Here is a 27,510-nt window from a genome sequence, read left to right as displayed (position 1 = left end):
CATTTATAAAAAAATTAACTAAATAACTTAAAAACAATGTTTGAAATCACTTAAAGACAAATATTTCTCTCAATCACATATCTTTATTGACACTTAAAGAGTCTGAAAATATTTTTATTCTAAATGGGAGAAAGAAATTTTGTATGTCATTAATATTTATAAATAATTTATTTTTATTCAATCCGAATCATTTCCCTTTGTCTTCCTGTTATTATTTGAGGACAATGTATAAATTTAAGTAACTAAAATTAAATTTAAAGTAAATTAAAATAATAATTAGTTTGATTGAGTTAAATACACTATTAATGATCTTATTAAACTAAGAAAAAAAATGAATTAAATAACACCATTAATATGACAAATTGTAAAACAAAAAAATAATATAATAGTAAGCTAACAAATGAAAGTCATATACTTAATAGATTAATAATAGATAATATATCATTTAGTAATATGTATTTAGCATCATATATTGAAAATTGATTTAAAAAAATATATATTAATGATTATTATTAAATGAATGTCACATTCATATATTTATATTAGTATAGATTAGTATAGATAGATATAGATAGATATAGATTATTTGTAAGGTTTTTTCACAAAACAAATTTTAATCTCGGCTATTGAATTTAAAAGTTTAGTAATTAGTAAATAAATAATAAGGATAAGGATTAAAAGTTTATTAATTAGTAAATAAATAATAAGGATAAGGACAAAAGAGTAAATGCATAATTGTAATTAATAATTAATAATAAGGATTGAATTTAAAAGTTTAGTAATTAGTAAATAAATAATAAGGATAAGGACAAAAAAGTAAATACATAATTGTAATTAATAGATAATAATAAAGATAAGGACAATAGAGTAAATTCACAATTCAATCTGTATATTTATATATTTATAAATAATTTATTTTTATTCAATCCGAATCATTTCCCTTTGTCTTCCTGTTGTTATTTGAGGACAATGTATAAATTTAAGTAACTAAAATTAAATTTAAAGTAAATTAAAATAATAATTAGTTTGATTGAGTTAAATACACTATTAATGATCTTATTAAACTAAGAAAAAAAATGAATTAAATAACACCATTAATATGACAAATTGTAAAACAAAAAAATAATATAATAGTAAGCTAACAAATGAAAGTCATATACTTAATAGATTAATAATTAATAATAGATAATATATCATTTAGTAATATGTATTTAGCATCATATATTGAAAATTGATTTAAAAAAATATATATTAATGATTATTATTAAATGAAGGTCACATTCATATATTTATATTAGTATAGATTAGTATAGATAGATATAGATAGATATAGATTATTTGTAAGGTTTTTTCACAAAACAAATTTTAATCTCGGCTATTGAATTTAAAAGTTTAGTAATTAGTAAATAAATAATGAGGATAAGGATTAAAAGTTTATTAATTAGTAAATAAATAATAAGGATAAGGACAAAAGAGTAAATGCATAATTGTAATTAATAATTAATAATAAGGATTGAATTTAAAAGTTTAGTAATTAGTAAATAAATAATAAGGATAAGGACAAAAAGTAAATACATAATTGTAATTAATAGATAATAATAAAGATAAGGACAATAGAGTAAATTCACAATTCAATCTGTATATTTATATATATATAGATATAGATAAAAGGCAAGCATTGTAATCGAGCAACAAACATGTGGTCAAATCTTTTATACCAAAGATCAATATTATTATTGGGATAAGAAGAAACATTACAAGTTGTTAATTGTTTGGATAAAGAATAACTAGATTACATGATGAATCATTCAATTAAGTCTTGGGAGCAGCAAGTGATGAAGGATTGACAAGATATTACAAGCCATCTTTAAATCTATCAAGGGTTCCTTAACCAAACAGAAGGTTGGATAAAACACAACATTGGTTGTCCTTGGTAAACTGGGAACAAGGACTTGTAAGCTTGAAAATTCCATGGGTGATTTGAAGGAGTCTGTTGGGAACAATCTTGGGATCATCGATGAGAAACTGAGAAAAATGGGCAATATTCTCAGAGAGGTGCTTTTTTCCTTTTTATGTATACTTTTAAGTGGCAATAGGTAAGGTTTATCATCAACTTATTCGATGACACCTAATCTTGGAGACAACATGTTCATTTCTTTTTCAGCTTTATAGTCATTTGGCCATGTTAGTTTCTGACTTACCTTAGTTTTACTGAATTGATATGTTAAATCATAAATGACATTAACTTATGCAATATAGTGTATACTTTTTTTCACTTTCTCGATTGTGTACTTGTTTCAAACTATGCAAAGAACGTTTACCTACTATTACACATACATGAAATTAATCAAAGATATTTTTCATCCATCTTGCTTTATTCTGAAAATCGATTTTTTGTAAAAATAATCAAATGAATTGGAGAGTTGGTTCTCCTTTTGGTTACGGGTACATTACAATTTTCAATTTATTACATGATATCTAAGTGAAAAGTGTCTTGTGGGTGAGCTTGGCCTAACCCTTTCCTTTTTGCATGTTAAAAAATTCTTGATTAATTTATGCAACTCTTTATGGTTATTGTAATATGTCTGCAGGTGCAAACTGGTGTACAGGTGATAAGTGATGAACAAGCAAGAGTAGGTGAACTACCAGTTGCTAATCTGCAGTCTCCAAATTCAGAAAAAGTCGAAAGCCAAAACCTTGCACACGCTGAGCTGACCCAGTCAGTTGCATCTGCTAACCAGCAGTTCTCAACAGTTTCTCTTACACTGCCACCTCCAAGCCTCTCTTCACCCATGCTCCACCACCACAACAATAAAAATTAAGAGTTTCATGTTCAGTTTCCTAACCAGTACTCACAAAACCAAACTACTTCTGTTCCTCGGCAAGAATCTTACTTTCCTCCATCTGACCAGACTCCCCAACAGCAGTATCAAGTACCTCCACCTCCCCAGCAGCACCAGCACCAGCACCAGCATCAGCTTCTCGCACCTCCACCACAACATATGAATCAGCCACCTCCACCACAACACCAACATCAGCAACCACTTTCTCAACCACATTACTCTTAACCACCTCTGCCGCAGCACCAACACTCCTGAACCTCACTCTCTGCCACATTCACCTCCTCATCTGCGTCCCCAATTCTCTGCAATTAACACATCCCTACCCCAGCCACAATTGAGTCATCACTCCGAAGAAACGCTGTATGGACCTCCCCAAACTTATCCATCTGGCATTCGCCCACCACTTTCTCATCCCTCTGTTGAAGTTCCTCCCCCCTCGACAATTATATACTCCTACCCCAAATGTTTATGAGCCTCCATCTAGCAGGCCTATTCCAGGATATTCTCATTCATTTGATTGGTCAATCAGCAGGTCATGTTGAACATATCCTTACAACACCTCACCATCACAGTATGGTAGTTACTCGCCAAGGAAACCACAACAATTTCCTTCCAACGATGGTGGACTTGGTGGTGGAAGTGGTTATCCGCAGCTACCTACTGCTCGAATATTACCTCAAGCAATTCCTTCAGCCTTAATGTTGGTGGTGGGTCGGGGTCTGGCAGCTCTGGGAACAAGGTTCCTATTGATGATGTGGTTGGGAAAGTGACCCACAAGGGATTTCCAATAGACCAAGTGAGGGCCACAGTCCGGAAATTGACAGAGTATGGACAATCAGTAGATTTAAACATGGTAATGGACAAGTGATGAATGACACTGAAGGCCAAGCTCCTCGGGGTGGTTTGGCCAGTAATAGATTCTGCTGCTTCATGCGGGTGTAGAGTTTTGAATTCACTTGTTTGAAAAGATAAACTCGCGCTACATTTCTTTTTGTGTGTAATTTGCTATTTCTCAGTGTATTCATGATATTATACTTCCTTACAATCTATTTGAGCATCATGAAGAAACCTAAAGGTAGTCGATTTGGCCTTTTTTTACAAAAGTTATTCTTTCACTAGCTCAAATTTATTCATCCCTATGCTAAAGGTCATTGATTTTTGGCTTGCTAGATGTTTGGTCTCAATTTTGTATATTGAGTATTTATCGATCAGATCATTGAATTAAAATTACAGTACAAAGACAATGATAATATTATTTTTTTATATATTTCTTCTATTACTATATTCATTATTTACTGAAAAAGGAAAAAAAATTGTAATTTATCATTCTATGTCTAATATAAACAATTAAAATCTGTATCAACTAAACTAAAGGATTGGTCGTCGAGGAAGTTACTGGTCCACCGCACACCCGCAACGAACTAATTCGTACTTAGTCACGATAACTTCATGTCAAAAAAGCATACATTCATGAACAAGCCTTCACAAATCCTAGGGTAAAAGCGTAAATTAACTCTTTCATCTCATGAACCCAAATATTGTGGCCAATTTAGAATAACGCAAAATTCATGCATCCTTTGTAAATAGCAGAAACCCCCCCTGTATTTTCCAATGTCTTTGCCAGGTTTCTTAGAAGTATATATACGAGGACTCCTATGATATATCTTCCTCCTAATGTAAAACCCCCATTCGGAGATCACTCACCAAAAACTGACAAAATCTACAAGCGAAATACAGCTGCGAAAACATAATCAACGATCAATTGCTGAACAGAAGGCTAAATATATTTCAATTGGGTAGAAATTTTGGGGGCCCCGCATTGATAAGTAATCGTACTACATATTTTTGCGTTGAAGAAACAAGTCATCGAAGCTCTAGTTCGAATTTCAGTGATTAGGTTTAATTTCTCCGCCTTTCTGTCATCAATTCCAGCTGATTTTGATTTGTTGTGTAATTTTTCTTTTGTCGGCGTGGTGATATGTTTGATTATGTTTCTTCGGGATTACGCGGTTGATTTTTTGTATTGACATTAGGCTTTTTGCTCCTTGCGCAACGGTTGCGCGTTTTCTTCTTCTGTTTTTGCTTTTGTTTTTGTCTGGGATTGGTTTTATAGTTGTGGTTCCAGCAAGGTTGAAAATGTTGAATGTTAACTGGGAATTTTTTGTGGCGTCTCTGATTGAAACTTAGGTCCCACTGACCCCAAATGTGGTTGTGCCTGAGATGGTTGATTCTGGTTACTGTTTGCATGATTTAAGTGTGGGTACTAGACATTTAGTACATAAAGATGTCTGTGATAGTCAATTATGGTTCTTTGCTGCTCATCTAGTCAACTCTTGTTCTGTGATAAATAATGATGTTGTTCGGTTTTCCTTTCTTCGATAGGTTGAGCTGTAAGTTTCATAAGTAACTGCCCGGTGTTCATCAGCAAAGAGCTGTGTATTTATTACATGAAATGTTTCCTTAAATTCCAGAGTCTTTAATGATAGTAATTTAGGGACGCTGATGAATTTTTTATTTCCTTATCTTCCTTAAAATTGGAAGAGTTGTGCTTGCCTTTGCTGGTAATTAGTCGGAACTCGGAACTATTAGAATTTAGTAAATATAAGCTTTTTTTCATGTTGAGTCTGGGATTTGACATATCAGCTTTGGCTGGAGTTCTGTGGGGTTGAAGAGTGACTTTTTGATTTAATTTGTAATGTGGAAACATTTTATGTAAAGAAATGTCTATATCTTGTTTGATATTTCAGAGAATGGGAAAGGGAAGTCAATATATTGTTTGGCTTGAACATTTTTATTATCTTTCCATCTCTAGGTGGTGGTGGAGCTAAAATCGATTCACTAAATTTTTCTCCGTTTCCCTATCTCCTACGGATATTGAACTTTTGAAGCAGAGTGACAATTCAGATTTCTTTCTTCCCATCACTAGCATTCCATGGATCTAAAGGCTTCTTCTCAAGACCTTTCACCCTCAGATTGCGCCAGTGATTCCGAGGAGAAAGAAATCAGTGAAGGCGAAGATGAAGACGATGATCGTAACCATAAGCATCGCAAGCGAGAGACAGGCTCTCAACCACTGGATGGTGATTTTCTAAATCAAGTTTCAACAAGACCATATAGGAAAAGGAAACCTTTTGATAATGGATTTCCTTACAGGGAAGGAGATCCACAATCTGGTGAAACCTCAAAAAATCATAATGGGGCCTCAGAAAGAAACTTCTTTACGAGATCTGAAAAGAGACGCACAAACAGGACCCCATTTTCTAGAGTTCCCATGGATTTGAACCAAAGAATTAGGGCAAACCAATCAATTTTAGCTGAAGCTGGACCTGTATTGGGTAGGGGAATGGACCCTCTCTCCTGGGGTTTGCACAATTCCAGGCTTGGCATGGTTGATGTCACAACTCCAATGGTCCAATCTGGACCTGTTCCTTCTGGCCTGCTTGCAGGAAGGGGACTGGGAAACATTTCTAGTGCACACAGTGCATCATGGAATGCATTTGGAATGGTTCCAGGAGTACCAAATGGTGGGCTTGATGGACTTCGCCACTTCGGTTTACCGGGGGCGCTGAGACAATCTATTAATCCAGCACTAAATATTGGCCTTCCTCGGCAACGTTGTAGAGACTTCGAGGAGCGTGGTTTTTGCTTAAGAGGTGATATGTGCCCAATGGAACATGGTGTTAATCGTATTGTTGTTGAAGATGTTCAGGTATTGTCTAAATATTTGTACTACTTTGGAGTTTAGAATACTTTGTCATTCGATATAAGTTGTTTGTGTTTTTTCATTCAGACCTTTACTTGATTACAAATGTGACAACTGCTTGATTAAATACTATCCTTGAAACTGCAGAGCCTTTCACAATTCAACCTCCCTGTTTCACTTCCTGGCTCACAGCTTCTGGGAACTTCAGGGAATGGAGCTTTACCTGTAATTAGCACTTCCTCCAGCTCATTAGCAAAAAACAAGGCTTTTCATGTGACAAGTGGCAGGCCTGGAATTACTGAAGATGGTTTGGGGCTGAATGGTGGTTTTGTGGGTGGCTCTATGGCAGTGGGATCTGATGTTTATGATCCAGATCAACCTTTGTGGGCAAATAATAATACTGAAGCATCAGCATCACTACTAGCAGTTAATGGATCAAATGCTGGTGTTAAAGAGTCCTCTTTGGATATAGACACGTCTGGTCAGAAACAAACTGAATCATATGAAGGCTATGATGAGAAACCGATTAGAAGTGCTTGCACTTCTGTATCTCAAAGTTTGTCTGGTTGGGGAAAACCAGCTAGTTCAAAAAAAAGATTCGGCAAGAAAAATATAATTGATTCTACAGGGACATCCTCTAGTTCTATTGATCGGGATATCAGAAGCGAGGAGGCAGCCATTGTTGGTCTTCAAGCTGTTTCCCAAGGAAAAGGAATGAATGCAGATGACAATGCTCCACAAGTCAAGGAATCGTCTCTAAAGCCATGGAGAGATTCAATATCTAATGTTCGGAAACCATCTCAGAAAGCGATTCGGACTCTATTCGTTAATGGCATACCTCTAAAAGATAACAGGAAGGAAGCTCTTCTTTCACATTTTCAGAAATTTGGGGAAGTCATTGATATTTATATTCCAATGAACAGTGAGCGGGCTTTTGTTCAATTCTCGAAAAGGGAAGAAGCAGAAGCTGCGTTGATGGCACCTGATGCAATTATGGGCAATAGGTTTATCAAGCTTTGGTGGGCAAATCGAGATAATAGTATTGATCATGGATTAAGTGGCAACAGTGGTTTGCCAATAATGTCTCGAAGAAAGATAGATGATCCTGCTCCCAATGGGAGAAAAGAAAATCTTCATGCTGCAGGTGGCAAGGACAATAATGCTCATCCTTCTGTTGCCCAAGTGCCAATCTATGATCATCTCAAACCCATGGCTGCTAAAGTTTCCAAAACCCCTCCGCAGCAAAAGAAATTAGAGAATTTAGAGCTTTTGAAAGAACTTCGTAAGAAGCAAGAGATGCTTGATCAAAAAAGAAATGAGTTTCGGCTTCAGTTAGACAAACTTGCGAAACAAGTAAGCCGGATTTATTTTAGATTAATGTAGAGGAAATAAATATTCATTTTGAACCGGCAGTGCTACTTTTGTAGAATTTCTTCTTCTTGCATATTAAGTTTCTAATGTTTTTTACCTCTGAAGCTGACAGATGTCTTATATTTAGAGTGTTTGCTAGGCCGAGTCTCTAGTTTTAGAGCTTGTAAATGAGTAGAGGTATGGGTGAATATGGGGGTTTATGAGTGTATGAGAGTAGTTGGGGAGCCGTGTATTCCTAGGGGATTGGCTGTGAATTTGATTGGCAGGTGCCATCTGCCAGTTGCAAAATTTAGTATAAAAACTGTGGGATAATGGCGAATTTTTTTAGAAAAGAAATTAGAATTACTATTTTCCTTCTTGATAAGTGATTGAATTCCACATCTAAAATATTATTCAACTTCTAAAATCGGTCGCAACTATCTTGCCACTCTCAATTTTTCATTCTTTTGCAGTCTGTAGGTGTCAAAGATTTGACAGTATCAGAGGCCTTTAAAAGTCTTGAAGGTGAAACACTACCTGATGATGCAAAAACTGAAACTACCAAGTCACCTGGTACCCACGTAATTGCTGAAAACACTAGATCTGCTGAACATGCTGTTCAACATACTACCACGTCAAAGCCTACTATTCTGCAGCCATCAAGCTTGAGACAAATTCGTCAACCTGCTCTGCTAGGGACACCATTTGTAGGAAACAGATTTAAGTTGGATAATCGCCCAACAGCATTCAGAATTATTGCGCCATTACCAGCTGGACTTGCAAATGTAATTTTCAGAACTCTTATCATATTAATTGAAATTTTCCATTGTTTTGCCTTTGTTCAATCGAGCTGGCTGAACAAATGGCCACAAACATACTTCATCTTGAGGACTGTACATGGTAATTCTAGCCAAATTTATTCGACCACTATTGTTATTGTTACTTTCTGTTGGATTTGGAGGCCGAGGAGAGGATTATAGAGATTATTTTTGCCTTTTGCCTTGTCCACTTCCATACCGTTATTAACATTGAGCTTCTTTTTGTTAGGTTGCTACATTGAAAGAACACTTCTCTACATACGGTGATCTTTCTTCAGTGGAACTGGAGGAGTCGAAGCTTCAAAAGATCAATGATAATTCAGTACAATCTGATGTTTCAGCTCTTATTTCTTTTACAACAAGGCGTACTGCTGAGAGGGCATTCTTGAATGGTAAATGCTGGCAGGATCACAATTTGCAGTTTATGTGGCTTGCGTCTACTAATTCTGGAAGAGAGGGAGGCGATGCTGGTAATCCTTCAGCTTCTTCTAACATGCCTTCAGGTGCTAATGCTCATGTCCAGCCTTACAGAGATGCTACCTCGATTCATTCTCAGAAAAGTGATGCCTCGGGATGTAGTGAACCGGAGAACCAGACAAAAGAAAGTGATGCAGACTCTGTGGAAAATGGAGAAGATTTTCAGCCTGTTACAACCTTGGTTTCGAGCGAAAACAATGCATCATGAAGTTTATGCCTTGGAAGCTGGTTCAAGTTTGTACAGCAAGTTAAATTTCGTATCAGATGAATATGTAATCCTCAAGATTTAGTTGCTGCTGGACTGTCTTCAGTTTTCTTTCCTCATTTTTGGAAAATTTAAGAGAAATCTCTTATGACAAAACTGCTAGCCATCAGCAACTCTTGGTGACTTGTATTCGTTGTGCTATTTCCATTAATTTTTTGGCGGCGTGGATCATAATTATAAACTTCTCTACGATAGGTGTCTGGTTTTGTTACCTTCTCTTGTAATCTGATAGGATACGCTGTATATGCTATTCAAAGTAATTTCCTCGTCTTATATCAAGTATTCATCTACACTATATTAGAAGATTTAATTTCTATACATACGATGCAATACAGCATTAGTAATTCTGAACAAACACATGACATCTATGTATGCTATCATCTCATATCGATTATCCACACCCTTGGGTCAGTCGGGAAGTCATCAATATCCTTCGGTTTTGATATTTTCTAAATATAACGCAAAATCTCCCAACATTAACGCATCTTCTGCTGGCAATACATAAATTTACAGAAAAAAAGTATACATAAAGATATTGAATGTTAAAACAAAAACCCTACGCCCATGGTATTTAAGTAAAAAAAATTATTGAATTAGTTATGTCACGTAAAATGCATGTTAGCAAGTCTCAGCTGCTTGTCCACGGGCAAATAATCTTTCAACAATATGCTCGTGCGATGCAGCAACCGCAATAAGACATCCGCAGTGTCATTCTCGCTCCTGTCAATCTGTAAATAATCGGCACTCTCTCTATGTGTGACGCAATCATGAATCCTCTCCGTTGATGTCCATATGTAAGAAGCTACAGATTCAGCAGCCATCTCCCAACCTGTTCCCGATAGGAGAGCGGAAAGGGTGATGGGCAGGTCACTCAGCACACTTACCTTATCAGCAACCAAAATGGGCATGTATTTGCAGCAGCTGCCACATAACAAGCCTAGAAACCGTAATGCCTGCATAAAAGGAAACCCACAAAGTGATCACTATAGTAAGCCACATTCTTTTCTGCGTTATATCGACCCAGCACGTGGACTGCAAAGGGTTATTTTTGCCAAAGATTAGAGTTTTATGCTGAAACGGGTGCAATGGTCTTTTGAGTTTTCATATGCTAAGGCGTACAATGTGTCATTTCTACACGTTTTGAGTGCTAGACAGAAAGTACACTCCGGTTGTCTCCGGTTACACAGAATCAATTGAAGTACATCTAATCATTGTGCACAACCATCCAAAAAAACTAGCAAAACTAACTTGAACGAAAGGAGAGGAAATGGAATCATAAAAAATCCAAAGAGAAAAACCAAGTAAAATTATAACCCTCCATTTTAGACATTAGGACACCTTCCGTCCCCCCATTGGAAAAATAAAAAATTATAGCTAGGACAACCAGAAATTTGTATAATACAATAAGCTCAACGTGGCAAACTCCAGGAAAGGAAGAGGAGAAAAGGTCGAGGAGCAACATTAAGGAAATCCTATGAAGGTTCCACGCTTCCAGTCGAAGTGCAAGTTCTCAACATGAACACACATTCGAAGGACACATGCTACGTATGATTAAATGTGCATATGTTGATGTGGCACGCACCATGTAGTAGGTATAGAAATGAAAGCGTGTCAAATCAGATTTGGTAATTACTAAAATTATACTAGTCCTTAACAAGATTTTATTATTATTCACTCTGAAAGATATTCTTATATCTCCAATATATTACTTATAAAATAAGGTAATAATTGTATTCTGAATTAAAAGTTTTAGTTCATTTGTCATCTGTGTCTCTGGGATTTTGTTTTGTTGCATTCTTCAGACACTGTATTTTAACTATTATTCAAAATTCAACCAAAAATGAAAATGGACCATTTTCTTTAAAGCGACAATGTTTAACCTGATTGCAAAAGGCAATGGATTATTTGGTTCATACCGTGGAAGGGTGACTTGTCACACAGAGAATTTCAGCAGTATCAACTAGCCATTGTCTTCTAACATTTTCTTCTGTGTCTTGCAAAGTTACAGCGATTTCTACCAGAATATTCCAGATAACTGCAATTTCAAAACTTTTGTAAGTCTACTGGCATGGATCCTAAGAATGTAGCATTATTTAATTTGATAATCAGCACACTAACCTTCTGAATCCGTGTCCAATATAATAGCTTTCCATTTTGCAAGCTCCAACAGAGGAACGGAACCAATTCGAACTAGCGCCGCTTTAGCTTGAATCTTTTTCAAAGTTTTCAAATCTCTGTTCTTTTCTTTGAAATTTGAATCCAAAACCTGTAGGAGAAAAATTATTTGACAGTTCCAAGCTATGCGGTTTTCCAATAACAAATAGAGCTGCAGAAGCTTAAAAATAACAAGGGAAACGGTACCATCAAAAGATTTGATAGCCAACTTTGCCGAGCCTTCCCCAGGCACCTAATTGCTTCGGCCCATTCCGCACTGGAATTACTATGATATAATAATCCAGTATCGGTCGAGTGAGACCACGGCAACATTTCAAATAGAACCTCCATACAATGCTCCAAAGTATATGCATAGTCATGAGCCTCTAAAGCAGATTTGTTTAAACAAAGATACAATCCCTTCCAGCATAAAACTCTTAACGAGACTTTCTGTGCTTGGTTGTATTGATCAGAAGACACAAACCACAGTATGAAGGCAGCTAGATCATCAAAGAGCTTTTCTAGTCTAGAAAAAGAGAATATCTTCAACAGGGCTCCCAGGTGCAAGAACACCAGTGACTGTAGATTTGACTCAAGTGTCTTCAGTCTTGGCAGATCAGATAGTTCATCGAGGAAGCCAAGGAGAGAATCAAATTGGTTTGCATGTGATAAAGAAAAGAGGAAACATTCCTCCCTGAGTGTTCTCCTCGAGGCTAAATTTCTTGAAGGCACTTGGGCAACCTGATCACTATATTTCATGCATCGTCTGATGACTGCACCCCAATCCAATGATGGCAATCTTGGAGCATGTGAAAGACATCGCAAAGCACAAGCAACTGTGCTGATATTAGTTCTGGTACCAAGCTAAAAAACATTACAAACAAAGTGAAAGCTGATTAGAAATTAGTGTTTGTTGCCCCAACTTGTAAACCTATGAGATCACAATGACAGACATCACAAAGCACAAGCAATTGTGTTGATATTAATTCTGGTACCAAACTGTTATATATATGTGTGTGTATCAAACCAAAATGATGGGAAATCAGTAATTTAGTCTTTATTTTTCGAAATTGTAAGCCTTTAGAACGAAAGCCTACCTCGGGATAATTCACATTTATCAGCCACAAAGACAGTTTCATGACCAAACTATCTTCAGCTAAGCCCTGAGGAATGGACTTGTGAACACCAGATTGGTTATGCACAGCAATCTCCTCATATGAGGTTTCTTCAGTAAAGACATAATGCCTGAGAAATGTGACTGTCCACGATGCATAATGCTGCAATCGAGGATCATCAGAATTCTGAGCCACAAGAAATATTTCTTGAATCAGTGTGAGCAATTCCTGCTCTAGAACCAGATTCGAAAGCAGCGGACCCAAGGCATAAGAAGATTCCTGCCAGGAAATATAACATCAACCCATTACAAACACAATAAAATTGTTTTGACTCCATTTCCATATATGCTTACAGATGCTATTTACTTTTAGAAATCAAAATAATAAACTTCCCAGATACTAAGATGTTTAATTGGCTATGGGTGATAATCACATTCAAAAACAGTATATTCCATCGCTCAAATTCATGCACCAGAAGCTTCTTTTGACATCCACTAGGAAAACCATTTAGCACAAGGGTATGGGCGTGGGCGTGGGCGTGGGCGCAAGTAAATCTTTTGTAGCCGGGAAATATTTAATTTTACCCAGGTCAAGTTGCAAATTTTTTTACCATATATTTTAAAAAGGAAGAGCATATAATGTCTCCTCTAAGAAATGATAAAAATAACATGAGTGACTTGAGTTGGCAACCTTTTGACTAAATGTGGCATGCAAGGAAGGTAAACGGTAATGTGGAATCAGTATTCCAACACCAGCCCCTAACGCGTTTACAACTCCAAGCATTCCTCCTAGATGAATAATTGGAGGGTGAGGACTGGAGTAAGTTCTCCTAAATAATGCCAGCAAACCTTTAACAGGCTCGACATCTAACGAGTGCACCCCCGCATTTAAAATGATAGAAAGAAGACTTCCAGCTCCTACACAAGATGCCATCAACAAGTATTGGTGGAAGGTATCAGATAATTCAACAGAGAGCAGTTCAGAGATTAGCTCCCTGAAGCCATTCACAATATGGACCAACTCAATGTGATCGATCAATTCAACCCTTTGGCAGAAAAGCACTATAGATGGAATCGCAAGACATGCTCCTACAGATGGCATTTGCCAACCTGTTTCACCTACAGCTGACTTAGAGAACAGGAAATTTTCACTAGGAATAATCCACGAAAAGATCAGATCTTTTAAATAACAAACTGCATCATGAGCGCCAGCCCTGTATAATGCACCAAAAGAATTCCCCAAACCAATGATAGGTCCGGCAATACCCCATATGTCCTCCAGATCCAGACTATCAGAATCCTCTCTCAGAAACTCAACAGTACCAGGTCGGGTGGAATCATCTGTTCCAAGTGGAAAATATGAAGCTAGCTTTTCAATAATATGAGCTGAAGATCCAGTAAACTGGCATATCATCTGGACTAAGCTTCTAAGGATTTTCCTCAACAAATCAGTTTCCTGCTTATTGAATGTGTTCTTTTCGTGTAGAGTATTAGATTCAGAATTGACTCTAGTCAGTAGATCTTGACACGAGAAACCCAATCCCGTTCCACAAGCTCCTTTTACAAGGGTGCTCTTGCTAACAGATGCCACCTGTAAAATAACAAACCAAAGCTAACTGTATCACATCCAAGTTAACCCAGCTAAATAGAGATATAGTTCCAATTTCAAAGAATAACAGGATCACCATCCAAATAAATTGACATCGAAATTGCGGTAACCATACATGATTCATGCATCTAACATGTAAAAAATAGATTAAAGGGTTCAGAAAGGAGATTCAGTGATTCTGCCAAAAAAAGGAACCCAATGAAGAGAATTTTCAATGACTTTTCTGATTGGAACGAGTGACACGATTTCAATTAAAAATTTTATATGCATAATGAATAATGCACCACAACATATAATATATTAAGCAACAGGAATGTTGCAAAATCATAAATGGTGAAGCACAAAAATCCAATTTTCTAAGTCGGACCATTCTCAGTCACAGCTAAGCCTCAATGGTTTCTTACTGCAAATAATACAAACTATTAAGCTCCAAACCTCAATGAGTGCATTGATAATTTCAAACTTTTGCTTGTGATCAGTCACATGCAGGCAACATGATATCAACCCAAGAGAAATTGCCGCCGACCACTGGCGATGTTCATGCTCATACTGAGATAGCCAATTGAGCAAGAACTTTGAAGCTGCTGACTTGATGGTGTGTGCAGAAGGTGGTAGTACCTACATCAGAAAATAGCAGTCAGGGATCCACATGATATGTGACAAAGCATGTATCTTAAAGCACAACATAATAGACTTAATTTAAATCAACTTGTGATGTCATTATAATTCTTGGATATACCCATCATATGATTTAGATCTCACCCAAAGTTCCTTGCATAGCTCGTAAGTTCTGTAAAGATATAAAATTAATCCTCCCCACAAACTTACCTTGAGCACTCTGAATTTGTATAGGAGCTAGAACAGCCATTGGGTTCATTTATACTTATTTGCAGTTGACTCAATTCCTAATTTCGTTTAACACTGAAACTCTTCTAATCATTTTACTATAATGAATTCCAGCTACAATCTACATTAGAAAAATAAGTTCCTGTTTCATGAAATTATTTTAGATGAGCAAAGCAGGACAGAGAATCCGTGACTGGTTCTTAGAATCATGAAAAGCATCGATGTTTCTGACCGTGGGCAAGGAACGGTCAGAAACATGATAAGAATGATCCATGTGGTGAAAAGAAACAGATGATTATATGGTATAGATGATCGAATTTCTATGTTAATCACCAGACAAAAAGCTCCCAGTGCAAGAGCCATATTCTCAGCGGATTGAGGGTCTGCTGGTTCAGCTAACCTTGTTATAACCTGCATGATTATGATTAATAAATTCAAATTGAAAATTTTTCAGAAAGCCATGAATTAAAGCAAACGACAACCATAAAAGGACAAAAAGTATATTAAACCTTCAAAATATAATCACCAGCCTTCAAAGTTTTATCTGGCACTGTATGCGCCTTTGCCTCAAGTACCATGATGCCAGACCTAATCCATCTCAACATAAAAGGTTTCCAAGATTGCAAAGAGAAAAGAGCAAGCAAGATATTCCTCGAAAGCTGAAGAGAAGCAGCTATTTCCATGGTTGCATCCTCATATACAGCATGCACATCCTGTTGTCCCAGTGCACTGGTGCTCAAAGGCCAGTAAATTCAAAAATAATGTAAACATGACACAACAAACTTGTTTTCTTACTTTTTGGTGAGTCCTATCTTTGGGAGTAGGGATGACAAGTAAAGCTGCACCAGGCAATTCTTTAGCCCTGTGGTTACTACCTGTAATAGAAATAATGATGGTAGCAAGAATGTACATATTTGAATCCAAACATATATTTCAGAATTAAAAATGCCAGTCATAATTACTTGAACATTGAAACTCAATGTGTGAAACATCATTGTCAAAAAATTAGAATTTTAAATTGATTGAGAAGAATGGACTAGAAAGCAACTCGATTCTTTAGAAAAGTTGATAGAAATAGCATCGCGTGAATACACTAACCGGTAGGTTCTTAGGTGTTTGAATGTGTCAATGCATCAGGCAATGATCAAAGATGGATAATAACATCATTCCACCAAACATTGAGATAATATAATTTACAGAACCAATTGGTTCGTACCTGAAGGAAATATCACGTCAGAGACAACATCTAACAGCTTAACGATTTTGTTTCCAGAGACCTTTCTCTGCTTTACAAATCTTTGTCTTGTGCTGCAAAAATATAAAAAATATCGATGTGAGAATTTTATAATTTCTATCAAAAAAGTTAGATAGCAAAAATGTTATCATCTAACATGTGCTCATGATTTATAATTTTGACTTCAAATTCTTCCACTGCTTTCAGTAATTCAGGGTTGGCCTGAGAAATGAGCAATTCCATATTCCTGCTGCTGAAATCTGGTATGCTATTCTGAATATGCACCCCCTGGTTAAAAGGGGCATGTTAAGAGCCAAAAATTTTAAAATATTGAAAAGCAAGGACAAGTATATAAAACCCTGACATCCACTTAAATTATAACGATAAGTTCTAAAAGAACTATAAATGCCCTAGTGCCATCATTTTGCTTCCAGATTCAGTAACAATATATTATGCCAAACAACGTAATAATAATATAGTACAAACAACTAACCGATCCATTGACACATTCAAAAAACCCAAAGCCTACCTCATACTGCAATAAAGCAGCAAAGGCAGCTTCTTGAGCAAAAGTCCACAAAGAACTTTGACTAACTTCTCTATAGGTTACAATATTCCACAATATGTTCACGACACTTGTAGCAGCTCCAGGATATGCATCAGCATCCAGTGACCCCCACTTCAGAAGCAGAGAAAGGCTAGAGAGTGAAAAAAGTATTGGAACATTAGAAGTAACTTCTCATGGTATCTGAAGAGGACTTTATCAGGAATAAATCCTACATCAGGCTAACAGCAGAAGAAACTGAAAATTTCTCAAGATATATGAACACACCTAAAGGGCAACTGAAAAAATATCCATATTATTGCACTTCTCCAAGAATATCCAGAATGAGAGACATTTTGAAGACAGCACTAAAATAAGTAAATAATGCCCACGAAATATGAAGGAAGATACGAGTCAAACACAACAATGAGTACATCAGTACGGTAAATTGATAACTGACAGGCCTCAATAAAAAAACTTAATGTAACTCGTAGAAGTCTATTAGCATAACTATTTCGGGTCAGTTACACATGTCTTATCCATGTAGTTACACATGTCTTATGACTTATTCATGTTTGTAATTACATCAAAAGATCTGAGCCCTAAATTATTATAATCATTCACAATAATTTGTATTCCTCAAATCCGTTGTCTAAACTCATGTAATGAAAAAACACAAAAAAGAGATGCATGCAAGAACAAATGGCTTGAAGAATTAAGGTCATTAAAACCTTCTTCAAGATAAACATCTGAGCTTATAGTTATGTAATATTTCTCTACATTGTGCTAAACAAATTGTAAAAAGAGACATTATGCCTAAAATCAGGCCTGATGGCATATTCAAACCTCATTTTATTTATAAAAAAAACCTTTAAAAAACAAAGGGAAAGAAGGAAATAAATTGAGGAGAAGAGTTCAACCAATGGAGGAGCTAACTGCCCACACTTGGCCCAAAAAAATGTGTATCAAAATTTTTAGACCCAAAAATTTTACTGATGTTATACGTCTAGCTTCCCGTACTAAACCCAGAAAATAACAATTTTTTTCTTAATAATTTATAGACCCAAATTTTATATTCAAATTTTAAAATATTTACCTACTATACTAACCAGATAGACTGTTAACCTTCTACACAGTGTTTTCTCTTCATGAGTCATGAATTTCATACGTTTTGATTAACAGTCGTTCCAATTCATATTAATCATCTTCCATATTCTCTACAAAATCCAGAATTTCATCAAAATTTAGGTTCGATTTTTCCTTCAATGTTCTTCAATCGTTCAATTGTTTTTAAAGTATGTGTCTTTTTTGCGAATTCATGCATATTTTTTAACTGTAGGGTTTATATTTTCTATCAGATTTTGTTTTGATCGTGGGTTTTGTACACGTTCTTCGTCATTTTTCCAACGTTTCCCATCAACTAACAGGTGTTTCTGGCTGTGTATAGCTTGTGTTCGAACCTTATGACATGTTATTTAAGGCTGTCAATTAACCGATGTCCTTTTTCTTGCTTATTAATTATTGTATATTGTTGCCTACATTGAACTACAATCCTGGCTCCGCCCATGAGTTCAACTCATACTTTTTCAAACGGAGTCCTAAACATATGCTCAAAAGATAAATCCAAAGGCCAACAGTTGCTTTTGAATGGATTTAAATCTTAAAGTTCAACATAATGCAACTAGAAAAAGAACGTGCCGGAGTGATTATTTACCCATGAGCAACAAGAGCATTCCCCAAGTAGTTCCGTGCGTGCACTTCAATCACATCCCAGGCTGTGTAAAAATCTGAGCAAACAGCAACACAAGATCATAAGTTTTTAAATTGTAATTGTATCAAGAAAAAGCAAAGCAAGTATGCATTGGAATCATATCTCAGGGCTACATTCCAGTCATGACAAAAGGAATCCACCAGAATATTACGAGTAGAATGCTGACATGACTGAAGGAACATTCGTTAAAATTAGAGTGCATATCCAAGTGTGAGTAACATCAGTGTGCACAGCCAATTGTAATTTAGTTTTAGGGTGCTAGCTCGTTGAAAAGTGAATATTAGAGTTTTTCAGCTCTCAAACAGTCCCTTTGGTTGGTTCATCATCGAAATCACGGAACAAGGGTAACAGGAAAACCAGCTCTGAGAATAGCTCAGTACTGACCATTATAATATATACTGCTCGGTCTGCAATGAAAGGACTGTTACTGAAGGAGTGACAGGATTTGGAAAAATAACAAGGAACTGGTTGATTGTTGTCCAATAAAGATGTAATTGGAGGTTCCCTTCAATCGTTAAACCACAACATTTTGTGGAGATGGACCAGAGGTAGGATAACAATCTTAGCACAATATAACATTACAAAGCAATCATAGAAGTCCGAGACAAGAGCACCACTATAAATGTCTCCCTAGGTGCATAAAAGAAAGAATTAACGCAATCATTTCAAAAAAAGTAATTCAGCAAATTTTTCACAATGCGGGCAATCATTTACCAAACAGCAGAACAAGGAAAGAAGAGATTATAAGCAAACACTACTCATACCATAACACGAGGGTATAATTTCAAGTGACTGGACAGCATTTCAAACATTTTTTTCTTGGTAAAGGACTGAAAGCATAAAAGATAGATATACCGATGGCATCTGCTTCACAAAGGCAAGCAAGGCTTTGGAATCCAAGAGACCGAACTAAATGATCGTGGTTTTCAATGCAAGCCTGGTGATTCAACTAGACAAATTAGAGCAATTCACACGGCACATATACAAAAGCCAAGACAAAAGCAAGACATCACACCTCGATAGACAATATAAGCTCCACACCTCGATCAGGGTTTTGTTTGCAGACATCTAGAATAGAAACGGCGATGCTGATGCAGATACTTCTTTCAGATGCAAACCGCTTTAATCCATTTTGATGCAACGATCCCTAAATTTCGTGAGAATATCAAAGAAATGGAACATTTACTTGTCCAAAAGGAAGATAATAAAACATAATGGTAGAGTATTACTGCAATACAATCATAAAAGTAAATTAAAACACAAACCACTCAAACCTCATCTTTTATTGATTCAATTTTTTTCTTTTTATTGTTGGCATTCGTGGTAGCAGTAGCACAATAAATTTAGTGAAAAATAGTTGGTGGATAACAATTTGTCCACCATCCAATCTTCGTAATCTTTATGTGTTCAACCTCACATCTAATTTGAAACCGTAAACATGTGTAGAGATAAAATTTTACAAGTCTGTGGGTATTAAAGAAGAAAACCATGCCACATAATCGAGTTTCTATGGTTTTAGTTTTAAAAAACAAAGATGATAAACATGAATCGCAATCTTCTGACAAGAAATTGGATAATTTTTTTAAAAAAGGCCATGCACTCAACAATTTGTTTCCCTGTTTCCTCTTTCAACTTGCTTATTTTTAAAGTTATTTTATTAGGTACAGCAACAACTGTGAAAATAGTACTTGATTCAAGACAACCATCACTGCAATTAAGAAAAAAAATTAATACAATAGACACAATTATGCATGATTTTAACAAGTTCATGCTAACCATCCTGGTCCTCCCTTCCCTTACACTATCCAAATTAAAACTAACTATTAGCACAATCAAGACGAACAACATGATATTAATACTTGCAGAACTGCACAAGTGCAGATGCTGAATGGCACACGCATGATGCATAAATATTAGTATTGAAAGAATAAGTGAGCACAAAAATTAATATATAGCTTTAATCATGAAACTAAAGCAAACAAATCACAAGTCCTCAAGCTCCAGCCTTAAACATGAGATATCACAAGCATAACTGTTGTCTATTGTTTCAGCTTTAAACCAATTCATTGTTTTATGTTCTAAGAATATTTCATGAGTTAAAAGAAACTACAATTTGATTTCATAATTTTTTTGTCCCTTTCTTGAAAGGTATAAATAAGTGTTGGGCAAGGTACAAAGATGTGGCATCCAAAAAACTTTGACAACAGGGAACTTTTTCTGAAGAATTGGTACAAAATTGGTGAAAGTAGAGAACCCCCTGATATGCTGTTAACTCTAGCAAAAGATGATAGAACAATGACTACAGAAATCTGGAAGAAAGTCAGTAAAATCTAAGGAATCAAAAGGTAATCAATTAGAAATCACTATCAACTTTATACAGATGAATTCTAGTTTAATGACATCAATAAAAAAAGATTCCTTATAAAACTAAATTAGAAAAATAGAATCTTACATGCAAAGTTCCAAAGACACGATCATTTATCGCCCATGTCTTACAAATCATGCGTATTGCAGTAGCTTTTATTACACTGGAAACAAATACAAAATAAAAACCAATCATTAACAAAACACATAATAAGAGAGGGAAGAGAACCTTCTGTCACAAAATGGTGTAACATTTCTGTTTCAAATTCTAATTGAGTGGCACGTCGAATTTAATTATGGTCCACTAACAGCAATTTGAAAATGCCATTCAAATGCTATTGAAAAATCATGTAAAATACCTACAACAATAATGAAAATCGTCGCAATTCACACCAAGTAATAATGAAAATAAATTTTAAGATAAATTTTAAATAGAAACTATTGAGGAAAATTCATACATTCAACATCATCAAAAAATGAATTCATGAGTATGTATAACTTTTAAATCTATCGCTAAAAAAACACGGTTTATTTTTTAAATTATAGTAAAAAAAATTATTTGTTAATGATAATTTTAAAAATATTAAATATAACAATATTAATAAAATTAACAATAACGATAAAAATAAAAATATTAACGAAGTAGGCACGAACAAAATTTCTGCTAAACTAAGATAACTGGCCCAATTTATTTAATTTGAAAAATAGATTTGGTTTTTATTTTTGAAAAATAAATTAAATAGTTTATTCAGTTTGGTTTTTCCTTGATAAAATTTATTCATATCAAATAAAGTGATTTTTAAATAAAAAACGATTTTATATGAGATTTTTAATATAAATTTCTAATTTCAAAATTTTAAATTCGGTTTATTTTAGTATAAATAAAAAATCAGTCTATTCCATTTTTTCTAGTATTTTTAAAGGAAAACCATACAAGCACCAAAATATTTTTAAAATATTTGTATTCTTTGCCCATAAATAATGAGAAAGGATACTCTCATTTGTTATGGAATTTAAAATGAATTATAAAAAAATAAGCCCAACGATGGGACCAAGATAGAATAGCATTTGCACGGCAATTTCGAACTGTCATTAGTGGACCTTAATTAAATTCCATGTGCCACTCAATTAGCATTTGAAACAGGAAATGTTACACCATTCTGTAACAGAGTGGTTTTTCATACTCAACTTTTTACCTCTGCACGACGAAGATTTTTTTGGAAAAAAATTGAACAACCAAATAATATGAAGGAAATAAATTTAGCCAGGGTTTGGAAATTTAAGAAAATCCATAATCTAAGCATGAAGAATATGAAAAAAAATTCACTTGAGGATCAAGATATTATCTAAATCAGTCAGCGGTTCCCAAAATTAAATTTGGTATCCTACTAGGTTCAGGCTTGAAGTCTACACAAAGCAATACAAGGCCACCTACTAAGTATGATTTTTACAGCAGGTGTTGTTCAGGACCCCTAGCTGTCCTGGATTATGGTTCACAGCACAAGAATTGCTCAGTTGTGATGATACCATGTGTTTTTTGACTAAATATTTCCCTTTAGTTATGTTTACCGGTAACAAAGTAATTTCACCTTAAAGTTCATCTATAAAATTGGATAAATAATGCTTCGACGCATTTTGTTGAGCTATTAAGGACGGAACTGTGCATGCTTGTCAGCTCAAACCTTGAAAAGACATACACTAGTTGAGAAAATTACCGTGTGATCTAACATATATGCGATTAACTAGAGGAACCAAGGGCAGAACATAGAAGTGAGTTAAAGAGTTTCATTATCACTACACAAATACCCCCCCTCCCCCCCAAAAAAAACCCCCACCCATCAATATTGTCTTTCAGAGGATAACCACGCATTTATACACAACCACTTCAAAAATAAGAATAGTTACTGGATACATACGGATTCACATTGTTGTTAAGCATTGGCAGAAGAATCTGAACTACCAGAGGTGTCATTGCGGAATGTGAAGCAAGTGACGGAAGCAAACCTAAGAGTTTTAACTGTAGAAGCGATAAAAAAAATAAAATTACTAGCAGTTTGATATCCACAGATAATCACTTCTTTTCTTACAAAAACACATCCATGCATACAATCATAAATAAAGAACATGGTTCATGAGTTTCAAGTCCTGGCTCACCAGCATGTCATGAGCATCATTGTCTTTATCTTTACTAGAAAATATATGAGTGTAGAATAGAATGGCTAGCAACAACGGAACACCGAGCTTAGGTTCCAGACTACTTCCAATAGCCAAGAGATCAATGACAGAGTCTCCCCGTTGATGCAAGAGAAAGACACTTGCAATAGCACAGAGTACCAAAGGCATTTCTGACAGACAAAAAGGATAGAAGGCATCATGTAGAATGGATTGATTCAAAAGCACTTCAACACGAAAGATACTCTAAGAAACGTTAGGACTGAGATATATATTGACAAAGCATGAAAATGGTTTAACCTGTCAAAAAGCTTCCCCCAGAGTGTGCGATTGTCGCACTCTGCTTGTGCTTTTCAATAATTCCTACAGAATACTCTCTTACAGAGGAACTCCAAGTTTTTAATCTATTTTGCTCTTCATTGGTGTACGCTTTCCTATTAGAAAATAAATTGATATAAACCAAACCAAGCGACAATGATTTATCCTGCAACAGAAGAATTTTGCATAAATAGATCGAGAAAACAAGCCAAATAAAACCATGTTTATCTTTTAGTCTTTTACAAATAATTAAAAAATTTCATAGAAACATGCCACACGAGCACACTTCTACAAAAGGTGAGGTTCATAATTATTTGATTAATAATAAAATAGGAAAATGTAATCTATTAGCAGAAAGCAAACTTGTTTTCTAACTCGATCAACGGCAAGGTTATAAATCAGTAAGCCAAGTAGAAATAATGACGACAAATTTTTTTACCAAGGTGATTAAGCAATACCTCAAACCACATATTCCTTAGAAACCTAAACATAAGGTGTCCGGGAGTTGTGATAGACTGCTGTTTCCATTGTCCAGCCGGCTTTTTCTTTGGTGCAATCAGTAAAGCAGTAGCAGCCTTCCCCAGGATAGAGAGTATATCACTGGCTATTTGTTTAATACACCTAGACGGAGAGGAAACAAATGCAAGGACAGGAAAAATGAACAAAATTTCTTCAGTCAACTCACTTGTAACGGCATTCATGTCATATTCTGCAAAACCATGCGAAAGTTCATAACATAAATGTAGCAAAGCGATCATTTATAGAAGCATGCAAGCGTTTGAGAAGCATTCCATAGAAAATTTTAAATACACCAAATGGCACATGCTAGGTGACTGAGGATTAGTGATGCAGTGCAAGATGCCTTTTTAACACATTGAGATCGCCCCAAGTCCAAATAACGCAACTCAAATGAGCAGATTTTGGACGATGTCGGATTTGGAAAATAAATAGGCTACTTTGATTTTAAACAGACCAACAAACAAGACTCGTGACTTTGTCATGAGCCCGACAAGATTTTGGGCAAATTCTTTCATTTAGACTTTCAAATTCGCGTTTTCTCCGTTTTTGGTAAGTTTCTGTTTTGTCAATAAATTGATCTTGGAAGACCGAAATTTGGTTCCAATTTGATTTCCTTGTTCCTTAGGCAAGATAATTTCTTTAATTACGTTAGTTACATCATTCCTATTTTTCGAAATATTTCCCGATTCTGGTAATTGTGAATTTGTTCTACATAAATGGGCTTTTGAGGTAAAGACAACGTTTCAAGTGATTAAAATTAAATTGAGTGTTTTTTTTCGATTTTTTCCAAATTTTCCTAGCATTCTCTGTGAATCAACATGTTAATTCTTTTTATTATCCGCTTCCACTACATCAATTAGTCATACCGATAGACTGAGATAATTGCAAATTAATTAGCATCAAATAAGTGATGGATGAAATTGTATCCAACTACGTGGAACCTTGTGATTATCAAATTCACTTTTGGTTTATCTTAAAAGGTTTTGAGTTTTGACGGACTAATTCTTCACCCTACAGATATGGATCACAAAAATGAAAACAACCAACCAAAGCATAATATTGGAGCAGAAAACATTACCCCTTTCATTTTTCCATCTCAACATAAACAAAACCAATTGCAGTACAGGATATTGTTCGTGTTCAAGCTCCGACTGCACGAGAATTGAGAACAAGGATAACATCACTGACGAAAATTCAGCCATATAATTAAGGTTAAGCTCTTTTTGAACACCCAATAAGCGCCTTGATGCATCTAAATTTTTTTCAACCCCACCCGAACACTTGCGAAAATCTGTATGCAGCAATAAAATTGCTTCCACCAATGCCAGACCACATAATTGAGCCTCACGAACTAGCTGATAACATTGAGAAACCAGTAAAAAAAATTATCTAGAAAAATATGAACATAATCAGCATAAAACAAAATAATGACAGGCTGAAACCGTGTGCAAGAGAAGTGTGAGATTTGTTAATGGCATAATCAACGTACAGATCTCATTCCAACTAACTGCCTCAGCACCACCAGATATGCATCAACCAAGCATTCAACAACATAAGAAATATTCGCAACCTCCTGCAAGAAAGGACAGGGTAGTACGGCGAAACTTAAGACAAACTGTAATCAAATAATTCCCGAGAGATAAATGTACTTTATGGCACATTTCAAATGTAAATCGGGTACAAAAAACATCATTTTGAATAAAATTTATAACTTACTTCCACGTTCTTACAGGAGAAATATTTGAGACGCTCCGATAACAGGTTGACGATGGGAATTGCCTCTTCAGGAAATGAGCAACAGAAAGCCAGTATCGTGGAAAATAAGTTCCTCACAAATGCCGAACTATGCCCCATAACCGGAACTTTAACAACCAAATAATTCAAGAAAGGGCCCAAGAATTCACAAACTGCCTCCATTCCCAGATGCTTACACTTCAGTATAAATAAAACTACCTGTTTCACTAGTTCGCACTGAACCTCGTTTCCACATGAAAGAATCTGCAGAATCCAAAGCATTTGTGCGTTACATGGCACAAACAAGCAAATATATAAAACTTCACGATGCCTTTTCTTGAATGATAAAGAACAGACCGAATAAAAAAATATGATATAATGTCAATCTAAACTAAAAATGTCTAAAGTAAGAAAAAATAAATATTAGATAAAACCACCTTAACGAAGGGATGAATTTCCGACGAATGAAATTTGAAAGAAGACGGTTTCTCTTGGAATCCAAACCTTGCAAGAAATCCAATCGCCTTAATGAAAACACAGCGAAATTGGGGACTCGATGAAGCTTCGAGTGCAGAATGGATTTCCAATAAGGCGTTGGAGATATCAAATTTCGAGTCTTGGACCAATCGACAGAGTTCCCGCGTCGATTGCTCAACGACAGCCGGGGAGGCGGAATGGAGGCAGTGGTTGATGGCATTGACGCCGGCTGCGGATGAAGGCGCGGAGCGAATCTTCTCGAAGATTGAGATAACTGCGAGTCGCTGAAGCGAGGGTTGAGGGATTCGGGTTTTCTCCAACAGTGGAGCGTAAGACTCCATCGTTGTGACTGATTCAGAGGGGGAGACACCAGGTCAGAAATAGTCAACGCTTAAATAAATTCTCTTCAGACAGCTAGCTCTTTCAACAGACTTACAATTAAATTTAAGATTCTATCTGTTTTTAAGAAATAAAAACTTAAATTTACAAAAAATTAAAAACCATATTTCTCCCTATTTGAAATTGATTCGTTTCTGTATTTTTTATTAAGTTTTTTAAAATTTAAAAATGGAATTTAAAATTTTTACTTTTTATTTTTAAATAATTTTTACAGTTTCTTTGTCAAAAATCAAAATTGAATTTATCACTTTGAATTTTAAAAAATTAAAAATCATACAAATTATGACATAAGAGGTGTACAAATTTGAAGTTTAGGTTAAGAATTATAAATATTTTTAAAAATATGCAAAGCATGGTAATATAAAAATAAGAAAGAAAACTACAATATTAGACGCTTAAGTTTGACATTTCAGAATTTTGGTAATTTATGTTATTAAATTTTCTAGAACGTTATCTTTATTATTTTTAAAACCTTAGTTATTTTTCTATCGAATATTTTATCTGCTATCTTTATCTATTTTTTTACACACTAACAAATTTTTAATCTGCTATGTTTGTTATTTTTGTAAATATCAAATATTTCATCTGTTATGTTTTGTTATTTTTGCAATTTTAAGCCTTGCTTCATATAATAACTATCGTAATTTTTTTGTAATTTTTTTCAATTTTAAGCAATGTATCATATAACAAGGTCATATTTTTTACAATATCTGGTCCGTTATGTTCTGTTATATTTATAATTTTAATTTTTTTTATGTTCCATTTTAGTCATTGTTTGTTTATTTTTGCAATTTTAGTA

At 35.1% G+C, this 27,510-nt stretch overlaps 3 protein-coding genes across 5 annotated transcripts; 2 read left to right on the top strand and 1 right to left on the bottom strand.

Annotated features, from left to right (window-relative positions):
• The first annotated feature begins 1,674 nt into the window (after positions 1–1,674).
• LOC140806331 (uncharacterized) lies at positions 1,675–3,888 on the top strand. The gene is made up of 2 exons (XM_073162927.1): positions 1,675–2,055; positions 2,592–3,888. The coding sequence occupies exons 1-2, from the start codon at positions 1,972–1,974 to the stop codon at positions 2,820–2,822; spliced, it is 315 nt and encodes a 104-aa protein (XP_073019028.1). The 5' UTR covers positions 1,675–1,971; the 3' UTR covers positions 2,823–3,888.
• A 600-nt stretch (positions 3,889–4,488) lies between these two features.
• Positions 4,489–9,649, top strand: LOC140806329 (zinc finger CCCH domain-containing protein 41-like). Of its 3 annotated transcripts, none has more exons than XM_073162925.1 (5): positions 4,489–4,740; positions 5,735–6,552; positions 6,694–7,899; positions 8,370–8,681; positions 8,944–9,649. In XM_073162925.1, the coding sequence occupies exons 2-5, from the start codon at positions 5,776–5,778 to the stop codon at positions 9,397–9,399; spliced, it is 2,751 nt and encodes a 916-aa protein (XP_073019026.1). In that variant the 5' UTR covers positions 4,489–4,740; positions 5,735–5,775; the 3' UTR covers positions 9,400–9,649. The 3 variants fall into 3 exon arrangements, with proteins under 3 accessions (XP_073019026.1, XP_073019025.1, XP_073019027.1); XM_073162924.1 differs by having other exon boundaries at positions 5,656–6,552; positions 8,944–9,648; XM_073162926.1 differs by lacking the exon at positions 4,489–4,740 and having other exon boundaries at positions 5,788–5,923; positions 5,997–6,552; positions 8,944–9,646.
• Positions 9,650–9,744: 95 nt separating this feature from the next.
• LOC140806328 (protein RST1-like) lies at positions 9,745–26,722 on the bottom strand. The gene is made up of 25 exons (XM_073162923.1): positions 26,273–26,722; positions 25,818–26,099; positions 25,591–25,674; positions 25,180–25,456; positions 24,041–24,291; positions 23,565–23,748; positions 23,247–23,437; positions 23,009–23,109; positions 21,181–21,256; positions 19,744–19,875; positions 19,584–19,665; positions 18,672–18,744; positions 16,943–17,111; positions 16,571–16,701; positions 16,396–16,487; positions 15,975–16,054; positions 15,689–15,892; positions 15,513–15,590; positions 14,769–14,951; positions 13,416–14,315; positions 12,708–13,004; positions 11,818–12,474; positions 11,575–11,722; positions 11,373–11,491; positions 9,745–10,409 (listed from the first exon to the last, which is right to left on the bottom strand). Exons 1-25 carry the CDS (start codon positions 26,651–26,653, stop codon positions 10,059–10,061), a joined length of 5,523 nt encoding a protein of 1,840 aa, XP_073019024.1. The 5' UTR covers positions 26,654–26,722; the 3' UTR covers positions 9,745–10,058.
• Between the last annotated feature and the right edge of the window lie 788 nt (positions 26,723–27,510).

Source organism: Primulina eburnea, chromosome 11, assembly GCF_022965805.1.
Source record: "Primulina eburnea isolate SZY01 chromosome 11, ASM2296580v1, whole genome shotgun sequence".
Lineage (NCBI taxonomy): Eukaryota > Viridiplantae > Streptophyta > Magnoliopsida > Lamiales > Gesneriaceae > Primulina > Primulina eburnea.
This window is presented reverse-complemented; position numbering and strand designations above follow the sequence as displayed.

Bases quoted from the DNA above. Each gene is read 5' to 3' on its own strand.
- LOC140806331 (XM_073162927.1), top strand. From the start codon at position 1,972: ATGGGTGATTTGAAGGAGTCTGTTGGGAACAATCTTGGGATCATCGAT. The intron at 2,056-2,591 runs GTGCTTTTTTCC...ATATGTCTGCAG, and splicing joins TGGGCAATATTCTCAGAGAG to GTGCAAACTGGTGTACAGGT.
- LOC140806329 (XM_073162925.1), top strand. From the start codon at position 5,776: ATGGATCTAAAGGCTTCTTCTCAAGACCTTTCACCCTCAGATTGCGCC. The intron at 6,553-6,693 runs GTATTGTCTAAA...TTGAAACTGCAG, and splicing joins TTGTTGTTGAAGATGTTCAG to AGCCTTTCACAATTCAACCT. The intron at 7,900-8,369 runs GTAAGCCGGATT...ATTCTTTTGCAG, and splicing joins TAGACAAACTTGCGAAACAA to TCTGTAGGTGTCAAAGATTT.
- LOC140806328 (XM_073162923.1), bottom strand. From the start codon at position 26,653: ATGGAGTCTTACGCTCCACTGTTGGAGAAAACCCGAATCCCTCAACCC. The intron at 25,675-25,817 runs GTAAGTTATAAA...CCTTTCTTGCAG, and splicing joins TCTCCTGTAAGAACGTGGAA to GAGGTTGCGAATATTTCTTA. The intron at 15,591-15,688 runs GTTTAATATACT...ATAATCATGCAG, and splicing joins CTGGTGATTATATTTTGAAG to GTTATAACAAGGTTAGCTGA.